An 18,915-nucleotide genomic window follows, 5' to 3' on the forward strand; every position below is an offset into this window, starting at 1 on the left:
GCAACTTTAAAAGCAGGACATCATTTAGAATTTGTTCTGGGAAAACACTTTAGAATATATATATATGTGTGTGTGTGCAGGTCATACATAAACATTTGCCTTTATTTCCTTTTCCAGGATCCTACAAGATGCATTACTGCTCTCAGATAGTAGGCTGCACCTCTTCCTACAGACTCAGCTAAGCCCAGAGGACATGGAGGCCTGTGTGTCTGGGCAGACCAAATTCTCTGTTGCTGATGCCATTCTCAGTTTCGCCTCTCTGAACAGACGTTTTCCTATAGAAGACGAAGAGGAAAAAAAAGGAAAAAACGATGCAGACTCTGATTCAGAGAGGTGATTTCTGTATATCCTTACTTTCTTATATATCCATATCCATACATACACACGCACATGCTTCACTTTTTTGTTGATGTAATACTAAGATAATGAAAAAATTAATTGACTGAGATTTTATTGAGCTGTGACAGCTCATCATAGAAGTCTTCACACACACCTCCACACTGAATTAATGAATGCAGTAGAAATTCAATTATCTGCATTCTGATTATGTGAATTTCATTTAGTCAGACTTGAATTATTCGCGTTTAAATTATCTTGCTAAAAAAATATCCAACTGCACTCCAAATGGCTAATTAAAAGTCCAAATTTCCTGTCTCTCTTTGTGACTGGAGATAATTAAAGTTCTCCTCTGTTACTCAGGCTTTGAGTGTGTTGTGAAAACCAATTTCCTCCTTTTATTTTTTTTTTCCTCCCCCCCTCTCCCCTTTTCTGCAGTTCATCCTCCGGGCTCGGACCTAGTGATGACAGCATTTCATGTGGATGTAAAGCAAGCCCAGCTTCTGAAGAATCATGAAAAATCATTCCTGTATTGCTACCTTAAGGACAGCACAGAGCAGTTTCTGCTTTGTTTACTGGTCATGTGTATGCCACACAAGCAGGGCTGTCTGGTAACATGAATCTAGAAGACCCGTTGTTAATGCAACCATATGTCCTTACAAAATACTCAAAACAGACCTGTCTTTTTGGTGATTTTTTTAAAAATGTATCTTGGTGAAGGTCTACATGCTACCTATTTATGTTTTTGTGACTTTTACAATCTCAGTATTGGGTAAGTCATGCTCTTTTGACATATGTGGCAGTTAAAATAATTTCTTCAGTGAGTTCGTGTCTCAGATTTAAAAAATAAAGATAACTTAATTCCTCATCTTAAAAGTTGCTATATCATATCAAACATATTCAAAGCATCTTTTAGACATTTGCATCAGAGAAGTTTCATCTTTAGAAGTCATTTGACATTGGTGATGAAATTACACACCCCACCAAGGTACTCACTTTTTAAAGTAGCTCAGCAACATCAGCAAAACAACATTGGTACAAACTATATGCTGCTGACAATTTGAGATATAAATACATCTTCCTCTGGTCCGTCTGTAATGTTTATGGAAAGACTGGTTTTATCATGCTTAAGTACCGAAGGCAAAAATTCTTGAGCATGGTTGCTTAGAAGTTTAAAAATATAAATAAAAATTACATCATTTCTAGGCTTGCTGGAGATTCTCAGCTCCCAAGGAATTATGGATACTCATTCCCAGTGAAAATCCTGGATGAGGTCCATCGAAACCAATGGCTGAATTTTGCACTGACCTCACTAGGGCCAGGATTTCACCCAACATGTTTAACTTTAGGCATCTATATTTGAAGGTGCTGGTAGAGGTGTTTTGGTTCGGCAGCTGAAGTGGGGAGTATCTCCCTCTGTGAGATGATGGTAATCACATAGCTGTAACACCCTGCATGGATGTGGCCCTCCCCACTCCCTGTGAGTTACAGGAGCTGCTGATTCCATTGTGGCTGTAGTTACCACGTTGGAATATTGACTTTATTCACAAGCAAAAGGCAGGCTTCAACACAACTTCTTAACCACCAACACTTATTTTGATTAAACGTCAGTTTTGCTCTTTATTGTTCACAGCAGCTGCGTAGTGTCTTGTCCCAGATCCTGTCAAAGGCGTATGTTTCACTGTGGTGTTGTATTTATATGTGACATTTAACTGCTATTAAAAAGAGCTAGGGGGTCTGATCACCCTAGCAAAGCTCCCATTAACTTCAGTGCGGTAGTTACCGGCCTCGAAGTGGATGTAAATACATGCCCCCTTTTTTTTTTTTTCTTTTCCTTTTCTTTTTAAAGAAAACTGTGGTTACTTTCAAAGAAGGAGCATTTTAAACCTGTGAATTACAGAAACAACAGATTATTAAATAGACAGCTAGTAAGGGGTAGCATAAACATGTGTGGGTATGTTTTTTTTTTTCTTTTAAAGCATCCAGCTGGGAATCTGTGTAATTTTAGAAACAGGTTTTAGTAGCCTGGGAATAACATCTCTTAGGTAACTACTTTAGGCCGCTGTATTTTGTTGATGGTAGCACTCTGTAAGATAAATATCTGTGTATCTTTTGCTCAGTCTTACTGAATTGCACAAATGTATCTATTCACCGTCTCAGCTTCTATGTGAGTTAGCAGCAATGCTATTTTTAATGTGAGCGTGATAATGTTTAACTAAAGCAACAAGTTATCATTAAAAGCAGCTTAAAAATAGCTGTTACTGCCAGTCAGAGATTTTCATTACTTGATTTCTTTTTCCATATTATTTTTAAGATAGCACATTACAAAGAAATTGTTTAGCAAATTTATTTAAAAGGTGGGAAGGCTTTAAAAAGGAAAACTGGAATAATGTTGAGAAGAATATTACCATTTTTATTTAAGACAATGTAGGTTTTTCTTTTGTTTTAAAAGATTGAGCTAAACTCTTGAAGCACTTTACAGTTCTGGCTTACTAACACATCCTCAGTACCTGACCAAAATTACAGAAACACAAGGTTTGGAGAGCCTTTGTGGTTAATTGTATTTTTTAATTCTAGGAGCTTATCAGTACACCAGCAAGTGTTTTCCAAATGAAGAATGAAGATGTTTCTGAAATAAATGTTTTTTTTCTAATAGCTCTATTGTTATTCTCTTATTTTCTTTGTCATTCTGTTAAAAAAAAATCTAAGATACTATAACTTTCTTCTCAGCTTTGAGAGAAATTTGTTCAAATATTTATCTTCTGAATGTTGTTTGTGTAGCTAGTCTTACTAGAATTTTTTTTTGTAATGGGGGAGGGAAAGTACTCCATGCTCTCTAGTATGTCTCCTTAATGTATCAGCTGTATATAATCACATATAAAGGCTTTAAGTATTTTGTTTCATTGAAACATTAAATGTAGCTTTTACAAATGTAAATGTTAAACAAAAAATAATTTTAATGTCTTTTTTAAATTTAATGATTTGGTAATTTTTCAGTACTATGACACACAGTTTGATCAGTTGTCACTGGTGCTTTGATTCTCATTTTTTAGCTTTGAACAACGCTGACATTTCCTGCTAGCTTTTTTTTAAAAACAGGATAATACCTAATTTATAAATTAGAAGTAGTAATCTGATTACATTATATCTAATTGCAATAATTATGCATTCAAAAGCTTTTTTCCTCTTTTGCTTATAGCTTTACATCCTCATTTTTATGATGATTTCTTAAAAGCTTTTAAGTAATGAAATAAAACAAGTTACTACTTTCTAGCTCATGTTTAAACCTGACAGTGAGGTTTCCTTTATTTCAATATCAATATCCTAATCACTTTATGACTTACCACATGTAATTTATTCTTCAGTTATTTTTGTAATATGTGTATATATACATATATGTATATATGTATACATATATATAGTATATATATGTGCAGATATATATACACAGTGTATACATATACACAGTCTGCTGTGTTTGGGTTTCCACTTTACATTTTCTACAAAAAGAATAGCAAAGAAACTCCACAAAGATGGTGTATTGGAGTGAAAATTGTTGTTTACATTGCAATGTATTTCTGTAAGCACGGAGGGAAATTTACACTCTAAATCGCACACTGTAGAACAGTGCAAACTTCGGTTTCCATGTATTTTTTTCACAGGTGACATACTGAATTTGTTTTCCAGATTAACATTTAAATTTTACATAATTACTATGAATTATTAAACAAAAAAATGTTTGTGGCTTGCTCTGTTATACACGGTATGGATAAGAAGAATAAACCTCGTATGGTCCTGTGTCGTTTCCCTATAATTGCAGGACTAGGCTCAGGGCTAAGGACCGGGGGCTTTACTTTTCTTCCCTAGTTTTACGAGGTGGCAAAAAAGTAAAGAATAATTTCCAGTCTCAGGCTGAATCTTTTCACGAAAGGCCTAAACGCTTTAGGAAATTATTACACAGTTATTCTCTGCTTCCGTGTTAAAAACGCACCATAACGCGTCAAGCCGCTTCTTTGCCTTCTGGAACAAAACATCCTTATAAATTAATTCAAGTGGCCTTGTAAAACAGAAATCGAACTGCGGCCTTCGGGCTCGCTTTTGGCTAGCGGGGCGCCCGCGGATGCTCGGCGGCCGCGGCCGTGGGTGCGTGTGCGCCCTACGAGCGGCGAGCGGCCGGGAGCACTCGAAAAAGGGGGAGAGGGGAAAAAAGAACAAAACAACCAACGCGGGGAAAAGGGAAAGGACGGCAGCATCCCGGATCGCGCTCCCCGCTGCGCCCCGGCCCGGCCCGGCCCTTCCTCGCACCCTGCCCTGCCCCGGGGCCGCGGAGCGGAGCGCGGCCAGAGCCTTACCTGGCGCCGCCGCGCTCTCCGCCCCGCTCCGCCCCGCGCCCGCTGCTCAGGGAGCGGGGCCGCCCAGCCTTCATCCGGTAACTCGTGGCAACCGCAGCCCATGGCAACGGCGGAGGGGGAGCCGGGGCGGGGGCGGCCACAGCGCTGCCGCAGCGCTCCCGGCCTCCCTCCCTCCTTCCCTCCCTCCTTTCTTGCCTCCCTCCCTCCTTTCCTCCCTCCCTGCCGCCCCCGCGGAAGGAGGGGCCGCGCCCGCTCCGCGCCGGCCGCCAGGGGGCGCTGTGCGCCAGCGGGAGGCGCCGCCGGGCGGGGCCGGGGCGGAGCGGGCGCGGCCCCGCGCCGGGAGCGCGCTGGCGTGCGCGGCTCTCCGCGGGGGCGGCCCGGCGTTTTTGGGTCATTTCTGGGTTTTCGTGCTCCCCACCGGCTCCCCCCGTCCCTGAGCTCCCCCCGCAGCCGAGCGAAACAGGGAGGCGCCCACCGCGCTGGGGAGGGGCGCAGCCGGCGTAGCGGGGGCATCACCTGCCGCCCCACGGGAAAGCCCCGCCGCCCCTCATGCACCGACCCCCACAGCTCCGCCCTATTTTGAAAGACATGTTACTATTTCTTAATTAATGCATTTTTGTTTTTATACAAAGGCAATTAGGGCCCGGCGCAGAGCCCAGGTGTGACATTTGCCGGCCTCGGTGGCAGGCAGGCTGCTTTAAATGGAGGCCTTTCTGCGGAACAGCGAGAGCCAAAGGCCTTGTGTCACCCGGTTATGTAAGACACAATCGCGCCTCAAAATGCACAATGAATCGGGAAGGATTTATGTAATTAATTGACCAGTCTTAACCTGTTATCGTGATGTAAGGAATTTGGAACTCATTAATTTGGGCCCTGACAGATTTCATATTAGAGCTGGCAAATATGGATTGAGCCTCTTATTCTTGTAGCAGCTGGAATTTCCATGACAGTGAGGATTAGTGAAGAAGACCTATTGCTCAAGTCAAACTGCCTCTTTTGTAATCAGCAGCCCTGCTCTGCATTAAAGGGGTAATGGGAAAGAGAAAAAAAAAATACAGAGAGGAAAAAAAGGAGAAATTTATTCATGGATGGAGCAGAGCAAGGGAGGGGGAAGAGGGATTTATCCTGGACAGCACAGGCACCAGAGTGGGGTTTTCCCAGCTCCATGGCAATGAAAATGCCACAAAGGCAGCCCTGGGATGGTGGCAAGGCAAAGTGCCTGGAGGACAGGTCTGTGCTGTCACCGTGGGCCTTGCTGCCTCTTGGGCTGACCTGCAGATGGACCCTCCCAGGAGCCACTGAGCACTTGGGGCAGCAGTGTCAGAGGTTCTGGGAACATGAACCTGCCAAGAGCTGCAGGGATTTTGGAAAATAAAGGTTTGGTTCATGATCCTAGAGAAGGCAGGACTGGGAGGTTCCTGTAAAGACAGGTACTGTGACACTCCCACAGCCTAGACTGTGACACCCTCCCTCATGGGGAAAACGATGCTTAGGGTGGGTAAGAGATCCAGGGCAAGGGTGACTGCACATTATATGCCTCAAGTTCTCCACTACAAGGACAAGAAAAAGAAAAGTCCCTTTGTCTGCTGCTTTGTGACAACCTCTCACTTCGGTTTTTCTCTCAGTTCGGTTTTTCGTGGTGCCTGGCTGGGGAGTGCCCTCATCCCATTATCATTTCTTGGCATTGATGTGGTGGTAGTAATAACATTGAGTGCAGTCTGTATGGAAACAGTCTAGGAGCTTGTATTTTCTCTCCTGGCAACCTGTTAATGACTGCCCTGGTAGTGAATACAGTTGTTAGCAATGACATTAAAAGGTTTTCACGAGGCCTCATCATATTTCTACATGCTAAGTGTTTACCTACTCTTGTGATAAATGCCATGCAGAAATGGAGGAGTGTTTTTCCTTTTCTCATTTTTTCCTTGCTTTATGCCATTTGGCACTTGAACATTTCCTTTTCACAATTGCTTAGATCCACCATTTGCTGCTGTGAGGAGAAAAGTCGTAAAACGTGTATGGACAGTAAAACCACAATTGTTTGCAAAGACTGTAAAATCAAATGCAGATTTAAAAAACCCCACAGCTAATAAGGCATATGTGTCTCTTATCCTCTGGACATCTTTGACCATATACATGTTGGCCTTGATGTGTAGGGATAATTTATGAAACCTGGCACTAAAATGTATTCAGTCCTAAATTTGGGCCAACAATCTGCATCATAGCTTTGATCTTTTTGCTGTAAAAACAAACCAAAACAAAACAAAAAAATCAGACCAATAGATTGCAATTGGATTGTTCTCCTTCAAAGAATGTATTTTGTCTTACTGGCTCCTGATACATTAAAAAATCTTGACACATGTCAACTATCTCATATTTTCCAAAAGGTAGGGAATGATTTATTGTTTATGACAGTACACCCAACTCAACCATTGTCTCACTCAGTTTATCTTTGCTTTTCTGATGATTAGGAGCAGCAAACCACCCAGGTACTGCTGCAGTTATAGGTTTTGTCCAAATGTTCCTTTTGTTAAAATGTTGATCAGGCACATCTAATTTCCATGCTAAATGTGCCAGCATATGTCTGAGTTTAGAATTATTTTAAAGTTTAAATGGATACTGTAATTACAAGTATTTGCACATTCTCTGATTTCTTCCCATAGTTATGTTTAAAATATGTGTTAGTGGTAGAACTTTCCTGTGATACCCATGATTTTGAGTGCTTGCAAAATTACTTCTAGTATCTGCTCCTTTTTTTTTTTTTTTTGGCTTGGAAATAAGAAAACAGTCATCAGATGAGATGAATATTTTGTCAGATTCTTACACTATTTTTATTCTTTGTTAGTTATTCAGAAAGCAAGGAAAAATCATAGAGAAAAAAGCCCCTCAGTTAGGCCTTCTGAGCAAAAATGTATTTGCTTTAGATATTTTGGTACTTAGAACAATACCAGAGGACTGATTTAGTGTTTGTGCAAATACTAAATGCAAATCTCACAGTAAAAGTGGTTAAGACATATCAAGCACTGATTCAGTTGAAGTCCATGATAATAACTTTCTGTTGCTTGTGTGGGGGTTAAAAAATTCTGGTTTCTGAATGACACTGAGATTAAAAATGACATTCTTGTTGGAACCAATAGGTGGCCTTTTTTGAATGTGCTGTAGTAAATTTTTTCCTGAAAACAGAAAAATGTTTGTTTTGACATGGAGAACATCTTAAAACAGTCATTTTCAAATACAGTGATTTTTTTGTTTCTGAAAGACAATATATAGGTGAACTTCTGGGTTTATTTCCTATTTTTGGTGTACTTATATTAAGTCATGGGTCTTCGTAGGCTCATAGAATGGGTTGGGCTGGAAGGGACATTAAAGTTCCAAACCCCCTGCCATGGGCAGGGACACCTCCCACTAGCCCAGGTTGCTCAGAGCCCCATCCAACCTGGCCTTGAAAACTCCCACAGATGGGTTGTCAACAGCTTCTCTGGGCAACCTATTCCAGTGTTTCATCAACCTCACAGTAAAGAATATCAGCCTGATATCTAATCTTAACCCACCTTGCTTCAGTTTAAAGCTATTTCCTTTGTCCTATGGGATCAATAATAGTGATGATAAAGTGGACTACAAAGTCTATTCTTTCCTTTTTCATGTTCATGCTTTCAAAATGCCATATATTTCCAGTTTCTAAGACCTCTCATAAGTTCTTATTTCCTGTTATGTCACAGTAACGAAAATGGTTTCAAAAGAACAGTATCTCCTCGTGCTTCAGAAAGAGTACTTGTGATTTTTCTGAAGTCACTCCTCTGAGCCAAGTGTCAGAAATCCTGATTCTGTTTTGTTTCCTGTATAAGCAATACATTCTGCAAGGAGAAGGCAGTCAGCAGCCATAGGTGGCCAAACTTCTTAAAAGCCTGGGTCAGACCAGGGTGTTAAAAACTTGAAAATGCAGCCCTGAGTTATTCATAACACTCCTCACTTATGTCTGGATGAGGTATTTTAGCAGCTTATTCTTTGACCTATGCATTTCTGGACATATGATTATTTTTTGGAGTTGGTTGGTTTTTGATAAATTTTGGGCTTGTATTTTTATCCCTGTGTGTGGGTAAGAGCAGCCAGTGTAGGGCTGAGAGCTGGGCAGGTCTCCCAGGAGAGAGGCACCCCCCTATTCCTGTCCTGCCCCTGCAGTCTACTTTCACCATGTGCTGGCAGCCCCTATCCAAGAGCGGATTCAGAGTCCCAGGACCTGCTGGTTTGACCCAGTTCTTACTTTTCTTGAAGGCAATGGCTGTCAGGCAGTAACACACAACTTGGTGTGAACCAGCACTCATCCCATGAAATTGGGCTTTAATTAGAATCCCCGGTGTGGGACAGGAGTTCACCCACAATGTTCAGCATTCCTGTGTTCCCATTTGCATCTGCACAACACTTCTTACTTTCAATGGTCATTTGAGAGCTTTGTGTGTTGAACTGTGAGACTGAGGCACTAAAAGTGCAGGGATGGCTTTTCTTGCAAGCTAATACTGACCTAGGGAGTTTGGCTCCTAAACAACTTCAGGGAGTGAGCCAGAGTTAGTTACTCTGGCTCACTCCCTGAAGAAGCCCATCACTCTCCTGATGTGCAAGAGCCTTAGGAGACCTGGTCCCAGGACAGAAAAGAAACCATATGAATGTCCACCTTGGGACATTCATGTAACCCCAAGAAGTAACTTTGTTGGAAGAGTGACCTCTTTATATAACATAGCTTCTTAACTTTTGGCAAGAAATGCCCTCTAAGTGCTGTTTATATGAATCTTTTTTATTACCATTTCCTGTTCTCTAAAAGACTCAAGACTGTTGCTGCTTTTAATGATCTGAGGCATTGGGAGAGGAGGTGGGATATGAGTGTCTGTCCATAAAAATGCTGCCAATTTGGTCACACACAAAAAGAAATCTGAAAGCAAGTTTGGCTCCTAGATGGTTTGAGTTTTGCTGGGAAATCAACATCAACCTTGGCACCAGAGTCCACACATCATGGGCTGGATATAGGAAGTTAATAATTTGTCTGTGTTTATGATAAAGCTTTCCTGTCCAGAGTCTCAAAGTCTTTTGCAATGAGGAATTAATTCAGCCTTACAATAAACAGGATCTACTCTTTTTACAGCTGAGGAAACTGAGGAACACTAAGGTGACCACAATGATGTACAGGACATCTCTCTTAGATGAGGGAAGAACAGTTTTCCTCCTGCTGCTGGGCTCCACTGCATTACTTGCTGGCAGGGATGAAGTGCCATGCTCCTTCTGAAAATCTCAGCCCCAGCTGCCAGCACAAAGCACTCCAGAGGTAGCAGGGGGGTCCCAGTTTTTGATGTTTGACTTGAAATACCTGAAAGGGATTGCTTTTTTGCTTCCCACACCGTGCACTCTGGCACTGGGAAACCAAACTCCCTCTGGCATCTATTGAATTTGTAAATTTTGGGCTAATTATCTTTTGGGTTGCAGCATTCATAACAGAGATTCATGTCAATTTTGGAGAAAGAGAGTTACTCACTCTTCTCACTAATTAAAAAACAGGAAGTGAGAAGAGAGAGGTAATCAGGGTACCTTGTTTAGCTTGGTTAAATAAGCAGGACTGACAGGATTTTCTCTGAGGGACACTTGCAGATGTGCTGTGGTCTTGTTGATATTAGATGGCATTATCACTGGAACCGGACTGAAGGAAAGAGAGCTGATGTTGACTAAAAAGTATAGGAAAGATTGATTTTGGCCAGATCTTTCAGTCTTTATTCATCCATCCATTACTCTAGTTATGAAAACAATTTACTCATAAGGACCATTTACACCAATTGTCTTTACTCATATTGTTAATACGAGTAAAGACCATTGGTGTAAGTGAGCACTGCAAACTTCCTTTTCTAAAGCTGTGTTGCCTGTAGCTGATTTCAGCAGGCCTCCTCTCCATACGAGTTTATTTTGCTGGTGGGATGTATGACCTGACCTTTCATAAGCAAAAACAATTCTCCAAAATTGATGTGACATGCAAGCACTATAGGTAAATATAATTTTCTAGATTACAATAACCCATTTGATTAAATCCAAGCAGTATCTTTTAAGGTTCATATTTTGCTTTCTGACCAGATTTTTTTCTTGGGGTAAGGACAGAGACTTCACCAGAAGGCTCTCAAGTTTATCCTTAATTCTGTATTGTTTGTAGAAAGTGATGATGACTTCTGAGCAGGAGATGAAGACTGTGCCAAGGACAGGGCATTGTGCTGTTCCTGGAGCTTGACTGGCTCTTCCCTCCCACTTTGTTCCTTACTAATCACAATGGCTTCCTACAACACATTTATCAGGGCAGGCCACTGCCTGTAAATAAGAGAGGTTTTTGTCCTTTCCAAAAGCCAGAAGTACAATGTTATCTTTCCTCTTTCCCACAGAGGAGAACCATGAGGAAATCCCTTGGTTTAGTTTGTCCCTCCTTGTTCCTGGATGATGTTGGAGCCATTGTAAAAAGATGAGGCTTATGTTTCCTTCTGAAGATGGCCAACTCATTGATGCTTTGGATTGATGAGCTGAATGTTCCCTGATGCATTGCATCCTGTAAGAAGAGTATTCTGGGCTACTTCAGGGCTTAGAAGTCCAAAAGGAATTTTGGTGGTCTGAGAACTGAGTACTTGGTATTTTTCTGGGTGCAACACAAGAAAGCAGAGATCTGAATGTTAAATGTAGTGAAACATTGGTGAGACAGATCATGGCAGTGGTGGTGATGTGCTTGCACTAATTCATAACCATCAACCTCAGCACCCCCTGAAATTTCTTAGAAGACAGGACCCAAATTCCCCTGTGGGAACAACTCAAGAAAGAGACCTTAAAGATTTGCTTTTGTAACATGAATTGCTGTTCCTACAGAAGGTTCCTCTGGCACTTCTCAGTTTCTCTGTCTGCCATAGCAGGAAGGACGGTAAGGGGCCCCTGGCTAAAGCTCTCCTGACCCAACAAGGGCGGTGGATATGTCAGGGATGTCAGCAGCAGGAGAATCACCTCTCTTGCTCATTCTCTGTTTTTTTTTTAATGTGGTTTTGTCCTGCCTAAATCACCCCCCAAAAATGGTGCTTTGGAGCCTGCTGAGAAATGTATGCTGAACTCTGCTGCTTGAATGCATGATGATTTGCAGCTCCCCTGAGAAGTTCAAGCTTCCCTCTCAGTTATGCAGGTATTAATACTGTGCTCATGCAGAAACTCTACAGCCACATAAAAGATTTTACTTCTTGCGAGTCACAGATTAAAAACCAAACCATTCTCACTTACAGAAGTCATCCCCTGGGGTCAGAAGAACAATTTGTGTTAGCGAGAGGTGAGACCTCCCAAGATGTGCCAAAATCATCCTGAGATGAAATTGCCCAGCTCTTCCCGGGAGGGCCCACTGCATCTCACAGGGTCAGCTCCATAAATTGTATGTTCTTCAGGGCAAGGACCTTGCCCTCCGATTTGTCTGGGAAGAATGTGTTTGGTGTGCCACACCACAAATAATAAATAACTGCTTTGGCCACTGGCTGGGCTTGGGATTATGAGTCAATTCTCCCTCCTGATTAATTTCTTGTTCTGAGATACCAGCAAGGCAATTTTACTGGAGTAAGTCAGTGCTGGTGTTAGTCCCCTGCTCTTCCCCTGCTCATGGTAAGGCACCTGTCATCTCCTGTCTGCAGCATACTTCACAGCACTGAGGAAGAATATTAATAGATTTCCAAAAGGCTTGCTGCCACTTTGGGTGGAAAGGTTCCCTGCAAAGAATGTGCAGCAAAACTCCCAGGAGACAGACAGAGAAAACCCTCCCACCGAGAAGAGCTGGTGTCATCCAATTTCATTGTCTCTGTGTCACTGCAACACCCCTGTGACTCTGACACACTGCTCTGTGCTGCCCTAGCTTGTGCAGTTCAATGTAATTTCCATAGCTGAACATCTTTATTTTAAAATTGCAACAAGGTATTAACTAGTTTCCCTATGCCTAACTGTTGGCTGTTTGCTGTTTAAATAAGTGTCTCTTTCCTGTTCAGGTCAGCTGGAATTTTGCTTTTAACATTTGATTTTGCATCATATTTAAAACAAAGAAAAAACAAAAAACCAAAAACAACTTTATATGACATATTTCCATGCAGGTTTAGGGTTCGGGATCTCAAGAGTTCATGGACAGGGAAACAAGAAATACCCCTCATTAGTGAGTAACAAACACATGTAACCCAGCAGTCAAGAAAAGGACATAGACACAGAGAACCAAATATTAGCTGATGAGGCCTGAGGTTTACTAGAAGTCTTTCTTCTGGGGGAGCTGGCAGAAGTCAGTGTTAGGATGGAATTTCTATGAGTGCCCTCTGGAAGGCAGTGGGCAGCCCTGTTGTGGTTTCTTAGCTGTGTCTCACTTGCTGCCATTGCACCTAAGCCGGTGCTGGGAGGCCCTGAGTGTGGCTGCCCCTGCCCTGCTGTGGTGGCACACTCTGTGGTCCCACTGCCCCTTGCCAGCTCCTCTCCATGAGCAGCTCTGGCAGGATGCAGCTCTGCCAGAGGCACCTCCTCAGGCTGTGCCTGCTACCAGCAATCAGGGGACAGGCTGCCTTTTCCAGGTGTGCTCCTGAGAACACCCCTTAAATGCAATCTCGGCATCCTCAGTAAGTCTGTGGACATAAGCAGGGCTGCTTTCTAAATTAAGGGATAAAGTGCAAAGAAAGATTGTTTTTAATGTAGGAAACTCCATAATGTTAGCAGTCTTTGAAGAGCTCCTGTTAGATGCTGGCAAGCTCAAGCCAATCCAGCAGCTGCACTTGCAGGTCTTGACCTTTGTTATTTTTATCTTCTGTGGATTCAGCGAGACGACTCTTAAATGGAATTAGGAGTCTGTGAGCTGGCTCTGTTCATTGGCTTGACCAACAGAGTGCCATACTTTGTATTGCTCATTTATGCATCATGTAGATATATTCATATAGCTGAAAAAGTGTAATACTTTAAAAAGTTTGACTAAAGTTTACATCACTCAGACACAGATTCACACGGAGCAGTGATATTGCTTTGTGTATTCAAATAATATATCCCTAACTGCTGCATAAGGCACAGTGAGGTTTTGTTTCATTTTGTTTTCAGATTGGAACCAGGAAGCTAATGTACATGAGTTGGCCTATTCTGAATCTTTGTCATCTTAGACAGCCCTGCTTATTGCCAGCTCATTTCACAGAGATCTATTTCAAATCAACTCATAAATTATTAATAGTACATGTGTAGGTCAGAGAGACGCTAACCCTGACAATCACACCCTAATATTCTCTCTTTAGCATCAGAAATAAGAAAGGAGATGTGAATAATCAATATTCAACAACCATGGTACATCTCATACAGATATGGTATATGCACTTAGAAAAAAAACCCCACATCTTTGCAAAACCTGTCAGGCTGGCATTAATCTTGCATGATGAATAATGTGGCAATCTATGAATTTTTAACACCTTTAAAATGATAAAATTGTGGAATGTGATATCCAAAAGTAAATTTGCTCAAATTGGAGAATATTTTTGATCAAATGGAGATATTGAATAATGTGTAGAGAAATATTTAAACATCAATTTAAATTGCACAGCAGGCAAGACAGTTTGTACGGGTTTGTGACTGGGAGCAGCTTTCCGTCACAAATAATTCTCTTGCAGATTTAATTATAACTCAGAGCTTAAGCAGTAGCTCTTCTGAGAAGAACCCTAACTCTGGAGGCCCTGAGCAGTTCCTGGGGCTATCTGGCAGTGCAGGAAAGTCCACGTAGTTCCTTGCCTTGCCTGGTTCCTGCTGTGCAATGCCCTCTACAGAAAACCCCACCAAAGCCTGAGTAGGATGCTTCCAGAGAGGATGTAACACAGCAGCAGAGAGGGGCAGGAGCAGAATTTCACCTTTTATTTGTAGCAGGGCTGCTCAGTGAGCAGGATCAGGCCCTTGCTTAGCTAATTGTGCTTGATGGGAGAGGGCAAGCTTGGATTTCTAGTCTGGAAAAAATGAACCACTAATATGTAGGAAATAATGGGATGGATGCTGTCCTGCTTGAAGTTCAGTACAAATTTGCTGTTGACATTCATGGGAACAGGATCAGACTTTACATTTGAAGTCACCTCCCTCTGACAAACTGCCTGACAAACACTAAACCAAAGTGCTTCATTTAGAAACTGTCAAAAGGGAATTACTAACCTTTTATACCTGTTAAAATTGCTGTATGTGTTCCTGTAAAGGGACTAGGGACCAGCTGGACATTTTAATTTTCACTCTATGCAAAATAAAAATGACACTCAAGAACTTTACCTATTTTTTTTAAATCCTTCTAATGAAAGCATTTTATTTTTTTCCATTTTTTATTGAACAGAAAATAAAATGTGTTTGTTTCCCCAGATTTGAGGAGAATTAACATGTATCTGATTGTTAATATTTGATCCTTCTTTAATTATTTATGGTATCAAGGAATGAATCTGTCAAGTAAATAATGAAATGCGTACATGCAGCATATGTAATTAGGTTAGGTGCATAAATCCAAAGTGTTCACTTTATAGTTGTCAGTGCAAAATTTATTAATAATGAGAAATGCTAAGTGAAGAAAATTCCTAACAGTCTACTCATTAGTGTAGGTTAGAGCAGTTGCTGAAAAGGAAAGTTAGCATTCCTCTCCTACTGTATTACATCATTTTGGAATGTTAGTAAATCATGATATATTTTCCTCATCTCTGTTTTAAATGTGTAAGAAGAGCAGTCTTTAAGTTGTGCTGGGAAGGTGCACTTTGTCATGTCTGCAAACAGACAGCTATCAAAGGAGAGAGGTTTTGCAGCTTTGTGTAGTTTAAAGCCAATGTTATACCCCACTCTTGCTTTCCTTAGGACACAGGAGTTCCCAAGTGTTTAAAAGGAATGAACTGCACTGTATTTATCCCCTGGCATTTTAGGACTGTAGGTGATGAATGAATGCTTACACACAAGCACAAATATGACTGAACATTTGTTGGGGGGAGGATACAGGGGCACAAAATGGTGGGTGATGCAGTCTGTGTTTGCTCGAGTCGTGTGTCGTGTCGTGCCTCAGCAGAAGTCACACAGACACCATCTTCACACCATGCATGTCTGCCTGGGGCATACATGTATTAGAAAGGCTCAGCTTCTAGAGGTCCAAGATTATAGTCAGGTGTAGCAACCATAAGACATTTATGTTGAGTGGAGCAGTGCATCTGAGCACTTACTGGGCCGTGGGTGAGTTGGTCCACACAAACACAAACCTTCATGTATTGCCAAGGGTGGTGTCCTGAGCGAGGAATTGTGTGGCTGTGCCTGGACCCAGGAGAATATCTGCCAGAATAAAAGGCTTTAAAAGTGGAGCTGTGTCCCATGTCACTCTTACCACTCCTTCACCTTAGCTGGCTATCAAGTTGTTTCTGCTTTTTGCAAATTAAGGGGAAAACGGTTCTAGTTAATAAGAAAACAAAACAAAATTACTCTGTGAGCCTACGCCTTCTGGGGTCTGAGAAGAATGTGTGTGAGAGATGAAACACCTGTTTGAGACAGAGAAGTGTTGCTGTGGGACCACAAAAAATCTTTCTCATTCCCAAAAGGTATTTTTCAAAGCTCCCTCTCTGAAAGAAGATTTGATTGCTAAAAGCATATTTAAAACAATATTTCAATATCATTTTGAAGCTTATCATTATCACAAGCACTTCATGGGCTAATTCTCTCTATCCAAGGATAGGCATTCACCCCAGCTCACTTTTGCTGTGGAAAATTAGATATCTAGTCAGAATTAGTCATCTGGGTTCCATTCACAGTCATTGAGATTCATCCCAGCCTGAAACTGGTGCTCAAGGCTAAGCCTAAGTTACAGGAGGTGAATCACTCTCTGGAGATGCTGGCTCTCTTTTTGGGATGCAGGAAGCTGATACTGGAAGCCTAACATTTTAGTCTGCTAAGTGAGATGAGCTGAATCCCACACTATGCCTCTGGATCTGACTTCTGCTGAGGATCTTTAAGGGAAGGTCATCAAATGATGACCCTAAGGTAGCTGAAGCTCTGGGAGACTGAGCACACAACCATAGCAAAGTGCTTATGCTGGCTGTGCCTTATTTTCCCAAAATATTAAAATAAAGAGGACTTTGGATTTGCTGATCAGCAGAGGCTGACCTAAGCCTGGGCTGTCACTGAGAGCCCCCAGCCTGAAGCTGCATTGCTATATCTGTATCCCTCACTTCTGCTGGCCTCAGCATCCACACAGCACAGCAGGCAGCTGCTTTGAGAGCTGATTTGGCTGAGCACAAGTCTTTGGGGGGTGTCACAGTGTAACTTTTCATTTTTAGAGATCTAGCTGACCGTGCAGCCCCACAGTCACTAGTGCTGGCACAAGGGAGAAAGATGGGAAGGCAGTGATTGCCGATGTTGTGAGGTGGCAGGGTTGCTGCTGCTGGTGGTGGTGCAAAATTAAACAGATTGTGAAATTGAACCTAGAGCAAAAGGATGCTGACAGCCATTCATTAAATTTTGTATCCTGCTGTTAGATTTTAATCACAACATTTTGGATCAGAATCACAAATCCTCTTATTGTCATAAGAACCTCTTTCAAGCTTAACATTTTTATGCTTCATGTAGGATGCAACAATATTCATCTCTGCTAGCCAAGCTTAGAAATGCATTAAACTGTCCAACCAGAAAATCAGGAACAGGCATTTAGTGATGCAAAATGGTCATTCTGAAACCTAATGCCTAAGGGACAGATCAGTCATCACAGACTCCCACTTCTCCCTGAAAAGACCAATTAGGTGACTCTGTCTATTCAACTATCGATACAGGATTGTTCCCAACAGTATATTCCCCTGTGCTTTACCCACTCTAATTTTAAATTACTCAAGTGCCAAGACTTCTGTCACTTCCCTGGGGTGACCATTGCACAATTGAAAGCTTCACTGTGAGGAAATGTTTCCTGATATTCTGCCACAATTTTCCTATGCTTAGACTCACTCCTTTTTACATAGTTACATGTTCTTGAACAGTTCTATCTTCTTTTATAGCCACATCATTGCAAAACATAATGACAATTACCATCCCCCCACTTGCTTTTATTTTTTGGTATAATGATCCCTAGGCAGGAAAGAAAAGAAAAAGTCAATTATTTCAGCCGCTATTATCATTATTGGTGGTGTGCCAGTGCTGATGTGCCTCGATCATTCCGCATTGAACGAAGTTGCTCCAAGAGAAGCTTTCTGCACACAGCCTTTGAAGAAGGATGCTGAAGGCTGAACAAAATAATGTCTAGGGAAAAAAAACCACCAACTTTTCAGGTGTTATGCACTATTGTGGAAAGAGAAGTTTGCTACTCGCACATGAGAGTCTCCTAACAACAGATAATTAGGATAAAGCTCTTTACAAGAAGAGCTTGAGGCTTACTCTGTATTTCCAGGTTTTGGTAGGTAGGTAGATACTAGAGCCCAGTGGGCTGTGAGTGGTTCAGGCAAGAGACAGAAGAACTGTGCCACAACCCAGGACTCTCAGGCACTCTCAGGTGCCCTTGCTTCAGGAAATAAGGCTTGGATGCATCTTGTACAGCAGCAAAAGTCTTATCTCCAAATATCTTGGGCAAGTGAATGGCAGAGCTCCTCCAAAATAGTCTCTTCATGATCAATAAGGGGGCAATAATATTTCATTCCTGCTTCTTTCATCTGGACCAACACCACCCTGAATTTTGGGTCAGGTGCATTCAGAATGAGCTTTCCCAAAGTCATTGCAGGACCTTTCAGCCTGCTTTAGGTGGGATTTCTTTGTGAATTTTCCCCCCACACAGTGAGTGTCGTATAGTCAAACCGTTCATCTGTTTTATCAGACAAGCAGAACTGGGAATCTGATATCTTTTAAAAAAAGATACAGTTCTCTGATTAACTGAAGAGTAATAGCATGAAATTCTAGTCTCCAATAAGTAACATATTGATGCTTATGTCTAATTTAATCAGCATCAGGGGGGACGGGGGTGCCCATTCCTTCACCATCAGTTATACAGCAGTTCAAGGTGATAAATCCTATCTGCAGAATGATATTCTGTCGACATTTCTATAATATTAATTAGATCACCGTGTCAGCCTGTAGGAAATTTGCTTAACATTCATTAGAAATTTCTTATAGATAGATAGGCATCCCTCCCTCCTTCTCCCCTCGCTTTCTTTCTTCTGTGATTGACAGATGAGGTCAAGCCGGAGACAGCCCCCCTTCTCTCCCC

The 18,915-nt window shown here is 41.8% G+C and overlaps 1 protein-coding gene across 4 annotated transcripts in view; it reads left to right on the forward strand.

Moving 5' to 3' along the window:
- The window catches only part of SNX10 (sorting nexin 10), a 35,735-nt gene extending 32,744 nt beyond the window's left edge, over window positions 1-2,991 (forward strand). For all 4 annotated transcript variants that reach the window (XM_063153458.1, XM_063153452.1, XM_063153463.1 and 1 more), the window contains 2 exons: window positions 118-333; window positions 775-2,991. In XM_063153458.1, coding sequence (XP_063009528.1) covers window positions 118-333; window positions 775-853 — 295 coding nt within the window. In that variant the 3' untranslated portion in view covers window positions 854-2,991. The remainder of the gene's footprint in view (window positions 1-117; window positions 334-774) is intronic.
- Window positions 2,992-18,915: the final 15,924 nt, after the last annotated feature.

This window comes from Melospiza melodia, chromosome 1 (assembly GCF_035770615.1).
Source record: "Melospiza melodia melodia isolate bMelMel2 chromosome 1, bMelMel2.pri, whole genome shotgun sequence".
Lineage (NCBI taxonomy): Eukaryota > Metazoa > Chordata > Aves > Passeriformes > Passerellidae > Melospiza > Melospiza melodia.